Genomic DNA, 20,338 nt, shown 5'->3' with positions numbered 1-20,338 from the left:
GATCTAAAGATGATTGTTTCACAACTAAAAACAGTTATGTGGCAGCTTCTTTATGTTGTGATCACAACAAATGAATTCAAGAAATAGTAACTGCTGAACAGTAGGTGTAAAACAAACCATAGGGCAATAGAAACAGAATTGTGATACATGAACCCTTCAGTGACTATCTTAGCAAAACTATATCAAAACATCTGTCACTACTGTAATGAAATTCTGGTCATACGTAAAGGCTGTCAGTGGCATCAAAATTAGTGTCCAGAAACTCTTGCATTACAAAGGAACTGAAATTGAGGGTAGTAAATCAAAGGCTAAAGTGCGTAACTCTGTTTACACATTCTCAGTTACAATGAAAGATACAGGAGTACTGTTCTGGTTTAATTCTCACATCATGGCTGAATGAGTTATACAGATATTAGTGTCAGCAGTGCTGACAAATGCCTGAAATCTGTAAAACTCAAACAGCCTCAGGGCCCGGTTAAATCCTCATCAGATTCCACACAAAATTTGTGACTGAGGTAACCCCTCTGTTAACTGTAATATACCATAGATCAATGAAATAAAAAGCTATGCCCAGTAGTTGAAAGAAAGCACAGGTAACATCTCTTTACAAGAAGTGTAGCAGAAGTGATCCACATAACTATCATCCAGTACCACTGAAATCCAGAACATAGATAAGATTAGATTCAGTTTTCATTCCACAGACCCAGACCCAAAAAAATATATGATTCTTGTGGGTGTGGAACATGTCAGAAAGTATAACATAAAACATTTGAATACAATACGTACTACCCTGATCATTTGTCAGGAATTGTCAAACTAGGTGAAAACAATACAGTAAACTGGAACAACAAATACACTCCTGGAAATTGAAATAAGAACACTGTGAATTCATTGTCCCAGGAAGGGGAAACTTTATTGACACATTCCTGGGGTCAGATACATCACATGATCACACTGACAGAACCACAGGCACATAGACACAGGCAACAGAGCATGCACAATGTCGGCACTAGTACAGTGTATATCCACCTTTTGCAGCAATGCAGGCTGCTATTCTCCCATGGAGACGATCGTAGAGATGCTGGATGTAGTCCTGTGGAACGGCTTGCCATGCCATTTCCACCTGGCACCTCACTTGGACCAGCGTTCGTGCTGGACGTGCAGACCGCGTGAGACGACGCTTCATCCAGTCCCAATCATGCTCAATGGGGGACAGATCCGGAGATCTTGCTGGCCAGGGTAGTTGACTTACACCTTCTAGAGCACGTTGGGTGGCACGGGATACATGCGGACGTGCATTGTCCTGTTGGAACAGCAAGTTCCCTTGCCGGTCTAGGAATGATAGAACGATGGGTTCGATGACGGTTTGGATGTACCGTGCACTATTCAGTGTCCCCTCGACGATTACCAGTGGTGTACGGCCAGTGTAGGAGATCGCTCCCCACACCATGATGCTGGGTGTTGGCCCTGTGTGCCTCGGTCGTATGCAGTCCTGATTGTGGCGCTCACCTGCACGGCGCCAAACACGCATACGACCATCATTGGCACCAAGGCAGAAGCGACTCTCATCGCTGAAGACGACACGTCTCCATTCGTCCCTCCATTCACGCCTGTCGCGACACCACTGGAGGCGGGCTGCACGATGTTGGGGCGTGAGCGGAAGACGGCCTAACGGTGTGCGGGACCGTAGCCCAGCTTCATGGAGACGGTTGCGAATGGTCCTCGCCGATACCCCAGGAGCAACAGTGTCCCTAATTTGCTGGGAAGTGGCGGTGCGGTCCCCTACGGCACTGCGTAGGATCCTACGGTCTTGGCGTGCATTCGTGCGTCGCTGCGGTCCGGTCCCAGATCGACGGGCACGTGCACCTTCCGCCGACCACTGGCGACAACATCGATGTACTGTGGAGACCTCACGCCCCACGTGTTGAGCAATTCGGCGGTACGTCCACCCGGCCTCCCGCATGCCCACTATACGCCCTCGCTCAAAGTCCGTCAACTGCACATACGGTTTACGTCCACGCTGTCGCGGCATGCTACCAGTGTTAAAGACTGCGATGGAGCTCTGTATGCCACGGCAAACTGGCTGACACTGACGGCGGCGGTGCACAAATGCTGCGCAGCTAGTGCCATTCGATGGCCAACACCGCGGTTCCTGGTGTGTCTGCTGTGCCGTGCGTGTGATCATTGCTTGTACAGCCCTCTCGCAGTGTCCGGAGCAAGTATGGTGGGTCTGACACACCGGTGTCAATGTGTTCTTTTTTCCATTTCCAGGAGTGTATTTAGAGAATTAATATGCTGTCAAAATGAAACATTGTTATGCAGTATTAATAAATTTACCATACACAAAATACCTGATCTTGATTGTTGTGACAAAGTGCTGCCAAAACTGAAATCTAGCAGACATTGTTACTTAAGCTGGCCTACCAGTCTCTGTTAAAATATTCATCTATAGAGTGGAAGGAGTTGCTTATCAAAAAGCCTTTCAAACTCTGTTTAAACTGTGCTCCATCTGAAACCAAGTTTTTAATGGTTGCTGGCAATTTATTGAAAATATGTGTTCCTAAATACTGACCCCTTTGTGGAGCAAGGTAAGTGATTTTAGGTCTTTACATAGATTATTCTTATTCCTAGTATTGATACTGTTTATTGAGCTATTGGTTGAAAATAGAGATGTATTGCTTGCAAAAAATTTCATTAAGTAATAAATATACCGAGTAGCTGTGGATAGAATACAAAGTTCCTTGGACATGTTTCTACATGATGTTCTCAAATTTACACCACAAATAATTCTTATTAAATGCTTTTGCACGCTAAAAACTTTTGCTTGGTTTGATGATTTACCCAGAATATGATCTTGCGTGACACAATAGAATGAAAGTAAGCAAAATATACAAGTCATTTTATATTTATATCTTGTACATCTGACATCATTCTTACTGCAAATACAGACTTATTTAGGTGCTTAAGCAATTCTGTGGTATGTTCTTCCCAACTGAATTTGTTAACAACTTGTAATACCAGAAATTTAACACTGTCAACCTCTTTGATCTGCATGTCTTCATATGTTATACACATGGTGGAAGGAAATCTCTTACAGGTTCTGCACTGCATATAGTGGGCCTTTTTAAAGTTTAATGACAGTGAATTAGCTTTAAACCATTAATTAATGTCAGTGAAAATTTGATTAGTAGCTATTTCTAAATCTGTACTTGATTCGGTACTTATTACAATGTTTGTATCATCTGCAAACAAAACAAACTCAGCATCTGGCAATGTAACAGATGAGAAGTCATTAATGTACACAAGGAAAAGCAATGGACCTAAGATGGAACCTTGGGGAACACTGCATGTAATTAATTCCAAAACATATGAAATCTGACTGCTTACTGCACAGGTATTTCGCAACAACGCCCTTCGTTTACTGTTAGTTAGATAAGATTAAAACCATGTCGCAGAACTGACAGTGACACTGCAATATTCTAATTTACTTAAGGGAATGGTATGGTTCACACAGTCAGAGGCTTTTGACAGGGCACAGAAAATGCCAGTAGCCTCTAATTTATTATCCAATGAATAAAGTACATTCTCACTGTAAGTGTTAATAGCTTTCTCTATATCAGAACCCTTACAAAATTCAAACTGTGCCTCGGGCAATTTATTATTTGCAGTCAGATGCTTAAGCAGATGCTTGTACACAACCTCTTCAAATATTTTTAAGAAAGTTGGCAAAAGTGAAATTGGTCAATAGTTCGATAGTATCTCTTTATCCCGCTTCTTGTTAAGAGACTTAACTTCAGCATATTTTAGCCAGTCTGGAAATATTCCACTGATTAGAGACTTAATATAGAAAACTCACATAAGCACTCTTTGATTAACTTCATTCATATGTGTCATCATACCCACTAGAATAATTAAGATTTTAAGGATTTTTATGATGCAAGCTACTGATTTTGGGAGATTTGTGAGTCATTTCCATTTTACTGAAGTTATTTTTAGAGACTGGCCTCAGATACTCCATTGCACTGTGCGCTGAACCCGATAACCCCAAGCTGTCAGTAACAGAAATGAAGTATTTGTTTAAGAGGTTTACAACACTAGATGCACTTGTTACCAAAGTCTCATTTATTTTTAGAGCTATCTGTTCCTCTTCCTTTTTAGCCTCACCTGTCCCTGAGTTTACTACATCCCATACTGTTTTTATTTTGTTACCCAATGTAATTATCTTTTTCTCAAATAAAGCTGCTTTGACTTCTGGATTACTTGCTTCAATATTTTGCAGTATTCTTTGTAATGCATTACAGTGCTAACACAGAGCTGTTCCTAGATAGTAGATACAGTCTCCTTTTTGTCCCACATGATGTCTTAATTCCTTGTGTAATCCATGATTTATTTTTTGACTTCTGTGTGGTTTGAGTTACCTTTTCACTGACAGCACTTTTCAATAAATCCACATTAAAATCACCAGCAAGGACTATTTCCTTGTTTTTTACTGTGAGATGGGACAAAAGAGCTTCCAGATTTTTTAGGAAGAGGTTAAAATTGCCTGAAGGTGATCTGTATATATTTACTATTATAAAGGACTTATCATGAAATACTACTTCTGTTGCACAAGCTTCTAAATGCTGCTCTGAGGAAAATTTATTAATATCAATATTCTTGAAATCAAAAAATTCTGACAAATGTAGCATCTCCTCTTTTCTTCATATTTTCTCTACAGAAGTAAGAAGCAAACACGAATCCTGCAACATTTAACATATCTATACCAGTGGTCACATGATGTTCAGAGAAACAGATTATATTAACTAGTTTGCTCAACTTTAATTCTTCAACACAAATAAGCAACTCATTAAGCTTACCCCTTTGTCCTCAGATATTCTGATGCAATAAGGATCACTGATTTTGTGCACTGGCTAAATTACAACTTCTTCCGTAGTGGTCAATCCAAGGATTGGTTTGCAACAGCTACAATGGCAGCTTGTCTCCATTCTGTGCGTCTTTCAGCTTTTCTCTTCATTTCTTTATAGGTGTCACATCCCACATCTTTCATGATTTGATCCATGTACCTCAGTCGTGGTCTTCCTCTTGGTCTTTTTCCCTCGACATATCCCTCTATGATTGTGTTCAGGAGTCCTTTATGTCTTAATAGATGGCCTGTAAATTGCACTCTTCTTTCAACAATGAAACTCCAGAAGCTTCTCTTCTCACCTGCTCTTTCCAGAACCACTTCGTTTGTGACCTTGTCGATCCATTTTATTTTGAGCATGCGTCTATAGCACCACATTTCAAAAGAATTTAGCTTCTGCTGTTCCTCTGTCCCGACAGTCCATGTTTCACACCCATAGCATGCCACACTCCACACATATGATTTCAAAAATCTTTTCCTGGTTTCAAGGCTGATGCTCTTAGATGTGAATATGTTTTTCTTCTTGTTAAAAGCAGCCTTTGCTTGAGCTATTCTACTTCTCACTTCTGCCTTGCTCCTTCCATCCCTGGTAATATTACTGTCCAGATAAGTAAATTTATCAACTTGTTCAAGCAGTTCATTGCCTACATGAACTTGGACTTTCACTTGATCTTCTTTGTCGCATGCCATTACTTTTGTTTTTGCTTTATTAATTCTCATATTATATTCTTCACCCATAACTTTATACATTCTATTCAGTAGGACTACAAGATCTTCTTCACTTTCAGCCAGGACAGCTATATCATTGGCATATCTTATCATATCTATTCGTTGGCCATGAATTACAACACCTGTCTGTGAATTTTCCCTTACTTTTTTCAGCGCCTCTTCAATGTATACGTTAAAGATAACAGGGGATAGTGCGCAACCTTGTCAGACACCTTTCTGTATCTGCACCTCTTCTTGTTTTGTCCATCCATGGATAACTGCTGTCTCGTTTTTGTACAGGTTCCATATCATTGTTCTATCTTTATGGTCTATTCCTACTTTTTTGAGTACCTCAAACATCTTATCCCATTTAACATTATCAAAGGCTTTCTCTACATCTACGAAAGCTATGTATGTTTTTAGGTTCTTATCTAGTCGTTTCTCTATTATTAGTTTTAGAGTAAATATTGTTTCTCTGGTTCCTCTATCTTTCCGGAATCCAAACTGGTCTTCGGAAAGCGTAGCTTCGACTTTTTGTTCTATGCATTTTAGGATAATTGAGGTTAATATTTTAGAGGCGTGAGTAACTAGGCTGAGTGTCCTATAATTTTCACATCTTGCAGCATTTGCCTTCTTTGGAATGGGGATCATAATGTTTTCCTCAAAGTCTGTAGGAATTTTACCCTGCTCGTACATGTTGAAAACAAGATTATACAACTCCTGATTCAGTTTTGCTCCTCCAGATTTCAGAAGTTCGGCTGGGATATTGTCTATACCAGGCGATTTGTTGTTTTTCAATTTTTTCAGAGCTAGTTCAAACTCTACCTTTAATATAGGTTCACCTATGTTGTGTGCATCTACTTCTGTTTCTTCTTCCATGATGTTTTCAGACAGGTCTGGTCCACTGTACAGTTTTCCTATATATTGTTTCCATCTTCTTGCAACTTCATCATCATCATCCAACATATTGCCATTTTCATCCATCACAGCCCTACACTTGTTTCTTGTGTCTCCAAAGCAATGTCTCACACATTTATAGGCCTTGTCGATATTTCCCTTGCTCATGTTGTCCTCAACTGAAATACAGAGATCATCACGGTATTTTTCTCTTGCTTGTTTTGCATCTCTGTTGATTCTGTTTTTCAGACTCTTGTATTTCTCTTGGTCTTCCTTCTTCACAGAATTTTTTAATTTCCTTCTTTCTTCCATCATATTTAGTAGGTCATTAGTGATCCATTCCTTCCTTTTCTCTGTCCTTTCTTTTCCTATTACTTTTTCTGCTGCTTCTAAAATACCAGTTTTTATTTTTTCCCAGCTGCTTTGGATGTCATTGCAGCCCTGTGTATTTGTTTTCTTGTCTGTTTCTAGTTGATAGTGCTTCAGTGTATTTTCGTTTTTCAGGTTTGTCAAATCCCATTTACATGTACTTCTTCTTTTAATGTTCTTGAATTTTAGTTGTCGTCATCATAACGAGTATGTGGTCACTTTCCACATCACAGCCTGGATATGATCTGCTGTCCTTAACTTGGTTTTTAAATCTTTGCTTCACTAATATGAAGTCAATTTGGTATCTGTTAATGTCTCCAGGCATTTTCCAAGTATATCTTCTTCTTGGATGATGATTAAAGAAGGTATTTGTACTGCAAAGTTTATTTCTTTGGCAGAATTCTACAAGTTTATCCCCTCTTTCATTTCTTAATCCTAATCCAAAATTCCCTGCCACATCCTCTTCTTTACCTTCCCCAACAGCAGCATTCATATCTCCCATGATGACAAGGTTTTCAGCTCCTTTAATTCTGCCAATTACTTCTTCAAGGTGGTCGTACATCACGTCGATTTCATCATCCTCGTGCCTCGTAGTTGGCATGTATACTTGGATTATGATTGTGTCTCTTGGTTTAGTTTCCAATCGGACATAAATTATCCTCTCACTATGTTGAACAAATCCTTTTACTCTTAACCCCATCTCTTTATTGAGGATAATTCCCACTCCTGCAATCCCAGGACTGTCTTGTGCTGTTCCAGTGTGTATGATTCTGTAATCCCCTGACCAAAAGTTGCCAGCATTTGGCCATCTCATTTCTGAGACTCCCAGTACATCAATATCCATTTGTTTCATTTCCATTTTCAAGTTTTCCAGTTTACCGCATTTAAGAAGTGAGTTGACATTCCATGTCGCTATCCTTCTTACATTAATGCTTTTGGATTTTGGTATCTCTTTAGTTGTCCCCGCCCGGAGATCCGAATGGGGGACTATTTTACCTCTGGAGAATTTAACCAAAGAGCTTTTCATCATAAGCTGTTGATACTTGGGATACCCGTCCAGGTCTTTAATGGAGTGGTTTCCCGTTGCATTCTCCATTCTATGCCATTGGCCACCTTGTGGCTCCTCCGCCTTTAGGAGCAGTTTCCCACCCCAAGGGCAAGAGAGTGCCCTTCCTTCTAGCCGCTCATCTGCCCTCCTAGAAGGCCGTTGGCACTTGATAGAAGGTAATCTCCTTATCCCGGGAGATATTCGGCTCAGTAGAAGTATAGGTTGGAAATGGAAGACCCCTAGCCCTCGAAACCTAATAGTGTCAGGGTCGGAAAAGAACAAGAGTTGGCCGAGGGTGGCCAAATAGGAAAGATAAAAGTGAGGAGCCTGGGATAAGTAAGTGGAAGCAATGCCAGGACTCAGCTCGGGACCCTGTGGTCGCCAGCCACGTACTCACTAGGTGTGAGTCCCTGAAGGAGAATTACAACTGGATGAACCTAATTTTCTTGTCAGTTTTGAGTGTCTCTAATTTCAATCAGAGGCTGTCTGCATGGATTGTGTACATTAAAATTTGCTTTCTGGATGCCTGTTTTATCAATGTGAATATCATTTTTAGCTTGTCTCTGAAAATCTTTTGTTTCGACCCTCCCTACTGTAAAAGAACGTGCTGTTCTTTCACTTGTAACCACTGGTACTTTACCACTTGTGACAGTGCTTCCCCGCCCCCCCCCCCCCCCCCCCCCCTCCAAGTTATCTGCTATTAGCCCAGACAGTTTTCCCTTCCCTTCCCTTCCCTGTTGAGGTGAAGGCCATGCATAATATAGTCCCACCTGCTGATAGAGTCAGCAGGAACTACACCGACGACCCCATACCTGATCCAAGCAGATGTTCCACCTCTAAATTAACTCTCGTAACAGAAGAGTTTAAATGAGGCCGGTCATGGTGCCTCAGAACAGACACGAGCCCACCACCAGTATGTCTTGTTGCTGAAACTATCTTTACCAGGTCAATCTCAGTTGAATAATTAGGGTTCCTATCTATGTTGTTGCCCACCCCACCCACTATTACCATACTGTCTTCCTTTGTGTAGTCTTTGCAAAGTGAACCTACATCCTCTATCACCTGACCCTGACTCGCACTAGGTTCAAAAAAACTTGTGACCTGGTAACCTGATTCTAGTTCATCCTTCAACAGTTGCCCAAAACCTTTACCATGTGAACAACCTAACAACAAAACTTCCTTATTTTTCTGACTTTTTACTTTTCAAACACTTTTTGAAAGTTTGTTGTGTCCTGTCTACTCCTAAATCTACTTGTGACTCATCAGTTTCCAACTGTAACAACAGATCAAACCTGTTTTCCATATTGACAACAAAACTGTCTGAGAAAGTCATATTCCCATTTCTTCTACTACCTGTTGTCACTTCCCACCTCTCTTGTCCCTTCTCCCCCCTTAACCTTGTTTTGCTTTATCTAGTTCCACCTGAAGGGCAGCAATCTTCTCCTCCTGTTCCACTATCTTCCTATCTCTACATCAAATCCTACACAACCAGTGAGCCTTGTTTACTTCCCCAATCCCCACGCCACTACAGTCACCCACATGAAAGAAACTGCAACAACTCTCACTCCACACCCCAGAACTAACAATCCTACAGCAAGTTATACACTCCTCACTCATGGCTAACAAATTTTAGCTTTAGTGTAAGTTAAAACAAGAATAACTTCCTAGACTACTCAATTAATATATTAAATTTCTTAGAAAGTTTAGGCCTAAAGTTTGGATGGTAATTCAAAAGTTCTGGAGAAACAAAAACGATTTAACCTGTATTTTTTGCGAGATGAAATAAAAAGTAAACACAGAACTGAGCCTACACTATACAAACTTTTCACTTATTTTGGAACTTCCCACTTCAGATACTTACTAGAGAATCAAATGGATAGCGGGTAAGAATACACTAACAGCACAAACTTTACTTTATTGAAATATTCTGAGCTTAAGCACAATGAGGTATCTCGGACAGAATGACCTCCTCCATGCCAACCAGAATGGATTCTGTAAACATCAGTCGTGTAAATCCAAGTTGTACTTTTCTCACAAGACATCCTGAAAGCCACAGATCAAAGCAGTCAGTAGATGCAGTATTTATTGGCTTCCAAACAGTTTTCGACTGATTGCCAAACTAATACTTACTAACAGAAGTATGGACATATGGGGAATCAAACAAAATTTGTGACTAGATTGAGAATTTCTTGGTGGGGAGAAAACTGTGTTATTTTGAATGGAGAGTCATCAACAGATGTAGAGATAACTTAAGTAGTGCTGTAGTGATGTGAGTTGGTGCCTGTACTACTCATGTTGTATGCTGCTAACCTGGTAATCAATATTAATAGTAGTCTCAGACTCTTTGCAGTGATGCTGTTATCAGTAATTAAGTAGTATTGAAAAAAAAGCCTCACATATATTCAGGGAGATCATGATAAGGTTTCAAAGTGGTACTCAGATTGCCAACTTCTTTAAATGTTCTGAAATGTAAAAATGTGCACAACACGAAACACAAAAACTCAGTGACCTATGATTACATATTCAGTAGGTTGTTATTGGAATGTCAAGTTATACAAATATTTGGAAAGCCATAGATAATGCAAGGTGCAGACAGGTTTGTTGGCAGAATATCAGGAGACTGCTTGCAAACTTCTTGTGCAACCCATCTTAGAGTACTGCTTGAGTGTGTGGGATCCATACCAAATAGGTCTAACAGTGAATATTAAACAGATACAAAGAAAAGTGGTTCAAAATGGTTCAAATGGCTCTGAGCGCTATGGGACTCAACATCTTAAGTCATAAGTCCCCTAGAACTTAGAACTACTTAAACCTAACTAACCTAAGGACATCACACACACCCATGCCCGAGGCAGGATTCGAACCTGCGACCGTAGCAGTCCCGCGGTTCCAGACTGCAGCGCCAGAACCACACGGCCACCGCAGCTGGCAAGAAAAGTGGTATGGACTATGACAGAACTGTTTGACCCATGAGTGTGTCACAAAAATGGTGAAAAAACTGCACTTGAAGATTGATCTCAACTATGTCACAAAAGTATTTTACAGAGCTCAAGACCCAACCCTAAGTAAAATCTGGAAATATTTTGTTGCCTTCTGTGTATCACTCCCATATGGCCCACAAACACGGGATTAGACTGTTTACCACACACAGAGCCATTTAACCCGTTCGTTGTTGATGGAACACATATGACGCTCTAAAGTAATATGCAGTAATGAGAATTAGGGCATTAATGTTCCATATCTATCATATGCTGTTATCTGGTGAGAAGCTTTTGAATCTTTGAGCCACGAGCTGGATATATAGGGGACTGTGAGTGGAGTGACATGTGTTGATAACTGGAACAGTGCTTCTGTTTCACGAAAATCAAATCACCATCTCTTCTGTTCCAAGAATGTCTGAAATGTGTAAGTGCTGTTTCCTTACACATCATAGGAATTGTTTTGAAACTTTACTACACTCTTCTGTAATTGATTGTACATGAGTTGTAGTTAATGGGATGTATACAGTTCAGCAAACTACATCGAGTGGGAGAAGCTCTGGTGTGTGTATGTCCACGGGTGTCAGCAGAATTTTTTCTAAGACGGAGCAAGTGTCAAAAGTTGCATTTTGATATAACTGATTGGCGAGTTTGAAAATGTGAGTGCCCCATAAACTAAATCTGGTGAGTGGCACACAAAACTTTCTGTATTTCAAAATATTAATAGCTATCTTGGTATTTTGAACATGATTACATTGGTGCCTAAACATTAAACATATTTGTATTTCTATAATACATGCAAAGTACATATCTTTATGTTATTAATATAGATGGCTCAGAGCACTATGGGACTTAACATCTGAGGTCATCAGCCCCCTAGAACTCAGAACTACTTAAACCTAACTAACCTAAGGACATGGATGTCACATTTTTTATATAATGACCTGAAATTTCAGCCTCATACAGTTAAATCCAGGCTGTCCAAGGATTTACGAAATAAAGCTTGAAAACATTTTTGAAAATAATTTATTCATACTCACATATTATTAGGTTAAACCAAAAATTAAAAATCTGAAATGTGAACAAGAGTCAGAACGAGTAGAAAATACTGCTGGATACCAATAAAAATGCTGCATTAATACCCCTCCAAGTGGAGAAACAGGGAATAAGATTTAAAATAAGGCTTCTTCAACTTTGATACCTTCTATAGTACAGTTTCCTTATAAAACTCCACATCTGTTCATTTTAATGGATTTATTGTGTTATTTTCTTGATTTATATCTTTTACTGTCAACTGACGTTATTATGTCTCCATGTTCATCATCAAATGTGGGGTGTCTAGGAAACCTACTTTCTCAGATCACCAGACAACATTCAAACACATCATATTGAAGAGTTTTATTACAAAAAAGTAATTGACAATACTTTGACAACTAAACAGAAGTGTCACAAGCAAAGGGTGACATATGAAATAGTGGATCTGGTTCAGTATAAACAATTCCAAGTCTGTACAAGTGAAGTAATGAGTCTTGACACTCTATCCATGTGCCTAATCTTGAAGCCTCTGCTGTCGTGTTGTCGTTCTGGAGAGGGGTCGGTCAGCATGCTATTGGTTGACGTCTTCTCACAGCCATCTCTTCTCTATTATTCCCGACTAGCATGCCAGTGCTTGACTTTACATCATAACAGACGTAGCTAAACAGAATATGTTTTGAAAGGTACATTATTTGGGTTGATTATGTAAAGTGTAACCTAGGGCCAATAAATGACTAGATGAATGTAGGAATCATCCCAAAACCATTCTCAAATTGGCTGGTAGAACCAACTTTTAGCAGCCTAGGATTGTACCAGGGTAATCAATGTGTCTCCGGTTTGTCACACAGTTGTGCAGCATGCCAACTGGAAGGCAGAATTCATAGTTCTGTGACTGCATGAGGCACTGTGTTGGCACATAAAAGCTTTGACAAAGTCCCAATCCTGGAGAGGACATCATGACTGACGTGTTTGGGGTGAAGTGTAGATATTGATGTGTTTGGGATTAAATGTAGGTATGTGCAGTTTCGCATCCATAATGGCTTCTCAACAGAGAAACCAATACGTGATCCCATAAACTCTGTTACGGCACACATAAACATGACAACATGCTCTGTTATCATTTTCAAACAATGGACAATCCAGGATAGAATAATGACAATATTATGAAAAGGATAGAGTGTTTACTCACCATATAGAGGAGAAGCTGAGCTGCATATAGCCACAGCAAAAACATGAATATGCACTTGAGCTTTCAGCCAAAAGGTGTGTTCTAAAGTAGAAAACACACACACATATGCAGAACCTGTCTTTTCTACTTTTGTAATCATTTTCTCTAGACCCTTAGCAGACATCAGACCAATGCCTTTTTTTTTCATATCCTTGAGTGTCGAGATGTTCTGCAGGACTACTGGCGTACAATCACTGTTCTTGTGAAACAGCTTTACCAGCAGCAAGCAATTCTTCATGGAGGTAGTTAAGTTGGGCATCTTGGATGCAAACAGAGGAACAGCCATGTGCCACACATCTGTTAGTGTGCATATTCTGATGCTTACAGTACCATCTATTGGTCAAATTTTCTTTTTGTTCCATGACGTTTCCCCTGTATCTATAAAATGCTGTTCAAATCTGACATCATTCTGTGTAGTGGTTCTCTTTCTACAGCACAAGCAGAAGACTGAATGGAAAGGAAACTAATATAATAAATGTTTTCCATTATATACTGTATCATCTGATGAATGAGGATACATTCCTGAGAACACTGAATAATTATCTGTTTTGGACACAACAACAATATGGGTAAGACAGATTGCTGCTCACCATATAGAGGACGCTCTGAGTCGCAAATAGGCACAATGGAAAAGTATACTAGTATGGTTCAACTTTCAGACTATGTCCTTTATCAGAAAGAGAACCACCTCCTCCTCCTCCTCCTCCTCCTCCTCCTCCCCCCCCCCCCCCTCCAGTACTAAATTGGTGATCCCTTGATGCCTCAGAACATGTCCTACCAACCGATCCCTTCTTCTAGTCAAGTTGTGCCACAAACTTCTCTTCTCCCCAATTCTATTCAATACCTCCTCATTAGTTATGTGATCTACCCATCTAATCTTCAGCATTCTTCTGTAGCACCACATTTCGAAAGCTTCTATTCTCTTCTTGTCTGACCTATTTATCGTCCATGTTTCACTTCCATACATGGCTACATTCCATACAAATTTATTTATTTATTTATTGTTCTGTGGGACCAAATTAAGGAGAAGTCTCCATGGTCATGGAACGAGTCAATACATGAAATTATAACATGATAGTAGAAACAGATAAAATGAAATACAAAAAACATATTCAGGCAACAAGTCGTAAGTTTAAATAAAGAAAATCAACAATGTAACACTAGAATTTGCTTAATTTTTTAGCTCTTCCAGGAGCTCCTCGACAGAATAGGAGTGAGCCATGAGGAAACTTTTCAGTTTAGACTTAAAAAGAGTTTGAGCTACTGCTACGATTTTTGAGTTCTTGTGGTAGCTTATTGAAAATGGATGCAACAGAATACTGCACTCCTTTCTGCACAAGAGTCAAGGAAGTGCTTTCCACATGCAGATTTGATTTCTGCCTAGTATTAACTGAGTGAAAGCTGCTAACTCTTGGGAATAAGCTAATATTGCTAACAACAAATGACATTAAAGAAAATATATACTGTGAGGGCAATGTCAGAATTCCCAGACTATTGAATAGGGGTCGACAAGAGGTTCTCGAACTTACACCACACATAGCTCGAACAGCCCGTTTTTGAGCCAAAAGTACCCTTTTTGAATCAGAAGAATTACCCCTAAAAATAATACCATATGACATAAGCGTATGAAAATATGCAAAGTAGACTACTTTTCGTGTTGAACTGTCACTTATTTCAGATACTGTTCTAATGGTAAATAAAGCAGCATTTAGTTTCTGAACGAGATTCTGAACATGGGCTTTCCACAACAGCTTACTATCTATCCGAACGCCTAGGAACTTGAACTGTTCCGTCTCGCTTATAATATGCCTGTCTGATCAAAATATCAGTTCTTGTTGAAGAGTGAGTTAGAAACTGTAAAAACTGAGTCTTACTGTGATTTAGCATCAAATTATTTTCCACAAGCCACGAACTTATTTCATGAACTACATTATTTGATACTGTTTCAATATTACACACAAGATCCTTCACTACCAAGCTAGTGTCATCAGCCAACAGAAATATTTTTGAATCACCTGTAATACTAGAAGGCATATCATTTATATAAATAAGAACCAGCAGTGGCCCCAGCACCGACCCTTGGGGAACGCCCCACTTAGCAGTGCCCCATTGGGACTGAACATCACTACCACTCTCAATATTGCGGAGAATTACCTTCTGCTTTCTGTTCTTAAAGTAAGAGGCGAACCAATTGTAAGCTACTCCCCTTACTCCATAATGGTCCAACTTCTGCAGTAATATTTTGTGGTCAACATAGTCAAAAGCCTTTGTTAAATCAAAGAAAACACCTAGCATTCGCAACCTTTTATTTAATCCGTCCAAAACCTCACAGAGAAAAGAGAATATAGCATTTTCAGTTGTTAAACCATTTCTAAAACCAAACTGTACATTTGACAGCAAATTATGTGAATTTAAATGCTCCAGTAACCTTGTATATACAACCCTCTCAATAACTTTAGCAAACACCGATGGCATAGAAACAGGTCTATAATTGTCAACATTATCCCTGTCTCCCTGTTTATAAAGTGGATTCACTACCGAGTCCTTTAATTGGTCAGGAAACCGACCACTCCTGAAGGAAAAGTTACAGATATGGCTAAGTACTGGGCTAACATACATAGAACAATACTTCAGTATTCTGCTAGATACCCCGTCATATCCATGAGATTTCTTGATCTTTAGTGATTTAATTATTAACTCAATCTCCCTCTTGTCAGTATCATGGATGAGCATTTCAGGTAACAATCTCAGAACACTTTTTTCTACGAGCGCTATATGATTCCCTGTTGGGACTAGGTTTCTATTTAGTTCACCTGTTATATTCAGAAAGTGATTATTAAATACTGTACATATATGCAACTTATCAGTAACACAGACATTCCCACTACGCACTGATACTATATCCTCGACCTGTCTCTGCAGACCAGCCACTTCCTTTACGACTGACCATATGGTTTTAATTTTATCCTGAGACTTAGCTATTCTATCTGCATACCACATACTTTTTGCCTTCCTAATAACTTTTTTAAGCACCTTACAATACTGTTTGTAGTGGGCCACTGCATTTAGATTTTGACTGTTTCTGACGTTCTGATATAATTGCCACTTTGTTCTACAGGTTATTCTTATCCTTCTAGTCAGCCACCCAGACTGCCTGTTTGTGCTAGTACCCTGTTTTGAATGTTCTAACGGAAAGCAACTTTCAAAGAGCACGAGAAAAGTCTTGAGGAAAGCATTATATTTATCGTCTACTGTATCAGCACTATAAACATCTTGCCACTCTTGTTCCTTGATAAGGTTCACATAACTATATTTAACATGTGTTGCAGCACAAAAATCTTTTAGAGTTAAAATTTGTGCATCATGATCGAAGCAATTGATCGGCATCTTAGGGAGCACAGAACATTCCAGCCTATGACTCACGACTGGGGAAGACCTAGAACGACGAGGACACGTTCGAAGCAATTGATCAGCATCTTAGGGAGCACGGAACATTCCAGCCTATGACTCACGACTGGGGAAGACCTAGAATGACGAGCACACCTGCAATGGACGAGGCAATTCTTCGTGCAGTTGACAATAACCCTAATGTCAGCGTCTGAGAAGTTGCTGCTGTACAAGGTAACGTTGACCAAGTCACTGTATGGAGAGTGCTATGGGAGAACCAGTTGTTTCCCTACCATGTACAGAGTGTGCAGGCACTATCAGCAGCTGACTGGCCTCCACGGGTACACTTCTGCGAATGGTTCATCCAACAATGTGTCAATCCTCATTTCAGTGCAAATGTTCTCTTTACGGATGAGGCTTCATTCCAACATGATCAAATTGTAAATTTTCACAATCAACATGTGTGGGCTGACGAGAATCCGCACGCAATTGTGCAATCACGTCATCATCACAGATTTTCTGTGAACGTTTGGGCAGGCATTGTTGGTGATGTCTTGATTGGGCCCCATGTTCTTCCACCTATGCTCAATAGAGCACGTTATCATGATTTCATATGGGATACTCTACCTGTGCTGCTAGAACATGTGCCTTTACAAGTACGACACAACATATGGTTCATGCACGATGGAGCTCCTGCACATTTCAGTCGAAGTGTTTGTACGCTTCTCAACAACAGATTCGGTGACCGATGGATTGGTAGAGGCGGACCAATTCCATGGCCTCCACGCTCTCCTGACCTCAACCCTCTTGACTTCTATTTATGGGGGCATTTGAAAGCTCTTGTCTACGCAAGCCCGGTACCAAATGTAGAGACTCTTCGTGCTTGTATTGTGGACGGCTGTGATACAATACGCCATTCTTCAGGGCTGCATCAGCGCAACAGGGATTCCATGCGACGGAGGGTGGATGCATGTATCCTTGCTAACGGAGGACATTTTGACTATTTCCTATAACAAAGTGTTTGAAGTCAGCTGGTACGTTCTGCTGCTGTGTGTTTTCATTCCATGATTAATGTGATTTGAAGAGAAGTAATAAAATGAGCTCTAACATGGAAAGTAAGCGTTTCTGGACACATGTCCACATAACATATTTTCTTTCTTTGTGTGTGAGGAATGTTTCCTGAAAGTTTGGCCGTACCTTTTCGTAACACCCTGTATAATGTCCCTAATCTCGTCATCCAATTCCATAAAAAACTATTGAAACTGACAAGTATAATAATTCCTTTGACTTATGACAATTTACTATTTGTACCACTAATTTCATAATGAGCTCATGCTTGGAAATTTAGTACAAAGTGCTTCTTGAATACAAAACAATGAATCCTATAAAAATCGTCTGTTGATCATTGTAATTTTTTGGTTTTTGTTACCTAAATGTTTAAGTTCTTCAAGCATCATGCCATGATGCCACTCTATAATAAATATTTGGTGCCCAATGATTAAGCAGTTGCATAATAGACATTGAAAATTCTCATCCTTCTCTTCAAAAAAGTACTATGACTCCCCTTCTATTTTAAGGCTTGTGGTGATAGATCACTTGAGTGCCTATTGTTCCACTGTGTTTGTCCCTCTGCAACAGCCATTTCCTTTGTACCACAAGCAAACAGTGAGGGATAAACAGTACTGCCACTATGATTCTGCCGAACTGAAGAAAGTCATGCCTACTGGAAAATGGTGCACCACATGCTGGAAGGAACAGTGTTGCATCGCACTTCTGAATGAAATGTCATGCTGCACTGAGCAGTTCTGAAAAGGACAAAATAAAGCTGCGATGAACCTTGAAAAGCAGATATGTACTGAGTAATGGTGAGACGGGCTGAGTAATGGAATGAATGCTTGCAGTACACGGAGTACATGTGAAGTTTTGTAAGGCTTGGCTGACTCTGGTCTAAGGTATGAGAATTTGAACAAATGACACTGCACAATTCATGAAAAACACTGACCAAGTTATACATGTTTTTCAATAATAAATTCATAATAGCACAACAAGACATATTGCAACATATTTGGAAGAGCATATCAGAGGCACATTCTGCAAACTGTACAGCAGTAAAAAGTGTACTTTCAACAATTATTACTGTAAATGTCTGTTTCATGCACTTATATTCTAATAAAGAATCAGAAGGTGTACATTTTATTGATGAAATCAACTGCAATTCTTTCTTGATCTTTCAGCATTCTGCATCTTTCCTCTTGATTGTGGTAAGGAAAAGAAAGTATTTTTATACTTCATACCTTCAAAGTTACAAGAGGCTCCTACAATGATGTCAACACAATGAAAGAACACAGTATAGATAACTGTGACCTAGGATGTTGTCTGCTTAGTGTCAGATGAGGACAGAAATGAAATTCAGATAGATTGACACACCATGCTAGTCTGTAGCACCCCAAGGCAACAACTGGAAAAGTGAATTTATGTTTTGGTTAATCACCTTCACCAGCACATTATAATCCTGTTCTGTAAGGCATAAAAAATAATTTGTAATTTAATCTGGGATTGTGATGGGTAAAATACCAAATAAAAATTGTAAATCAAACTTTTCATTTACTGAGCCAATCAGATAGTGGTATATTTATTTCAGTTTATGTACAGTGTGTTGTCATTTATATGGTCTTCTGTAACCATTATAAAATATAAAACTGTGGTTTGTCTGTACAATACAACACCAACATCATCATATACATATGTATAAAATGTGCATTCTGAAGAACACACTAATAAATATTTTCAACCAGTATTTAAGTGCAAGTAAATTTCTTACAATGATTCAAAACAAAGCAAATGCAGAAAAATTGTAGAAACTGAAGTTTATATTTTTTTTTCACCAGCCCTATTTTCACATATTACTCTCTGGCATTCCTGCTATATACAATGCTCTATACTGTACAATCACAATACTGTTTCATAGCAAGCATGAGCAAAGCTAATCTGGTGGTGAGCAGTTTCCCTCACTTATGATGCAGCATAAGTGCATGTTGGATATCACACCATAATAAATATCTATATATCAGTTCAGCATCACCAGCAGCAGATATATGCAGTTCAATGAACGAAAAAAACAAAAAAAGTATAAAATAAATGCAAAGAAATGTGGAAGTCTGAAGTTCCATTTCTGACCTTCCCACAATTTCTATTATATGTATACTGATTGTGTAACAATTACACTATAAAGCACCTATTTAATTCTAACTGTAGCAGCAATTAACAAGAGAAAACTGTTGATCACTGACTGTTATAAATGCAATAGAGTAATAGCTGTAAAGTTGATGGAAAAATGGTTTCTTTGAAGCAAAGCTGTAGTACAACAAGCTTTTCAAATAGTTACAAAATCACAGATAATGAATAAGGTTTAATAAAACGGTATCAACAGTAACTGTACTCAATATAGAGGAGGCTCAGTCAAAAAACTGCAGTCTGTTGCAGAAAAATTAATAATCTCAGAAAATGGACAATATGGATCACAGCTGCTTCATGCACCATATGATCAAGTAGCAAGCATTCTGGGATACATTCCGTTCTCTTTACTTTAAATTCGTTTTCTCAAGAGGGTGACTCCTTTTTTAAGAGCTGGTCAATCTGAAACAAAAAACTCATTTTTACTTTCTAATTAAATTTATAACAAAACAATAGTGTAGACAAATCTGAATATAACTTAGATCCTCTTTCTTTTATTTTTTCATGGTAAGTTCAGATATATATAGGCCTATATTTTAAAAAGTGTCACT

General features: G+C 39.2%; 1 protein-coding gene across 3 annotated transcripts in view; it reads right to left on the bottom strand.

The window, feature by feature from the left end:
* Positions 1-19,170: 19,170 nt before the first annotated feature.
* Positions 19,171-20,338, bottom strand: part of LOC124606621 (TATA element modulatory factor) — a 171,711-nt gene continuing 170,543 nt past the window's right edge. For all 3 annotated transcript variants that reach the window (XM_047138609.1, XM_047138612.1, XM_047138610.1), the window contains exon 20: positions 19,171-20,189. In XM_047138609.1, coding sequence (XP_046994565.1) covers positions 20,154-20,189 — 36 coding nt within the window. In that variant the 3' untranslated portion in view covers positions 19,171-20,153. The remainder of the gene's footprint in view (positions 20,190-20,338) is intronic.

Source organism: Schistocerca americana, chromosome 3 (assembly GCF_021461395.2).
Source record: "Schistocerca americana isolate TAMUIC-IGC-003095 chromosome 3, iqSchAmer2.1, whole genome shotgun sequence".
NCBI lineage: Eukaryota > Metazoa > Arthropoda > Insecta > Orthoptera > Acrididae > Schistocerca > Schistocerca americana.
This window is presented reverse-complemented; position numbering and strand designations above follow the sequence as displayed.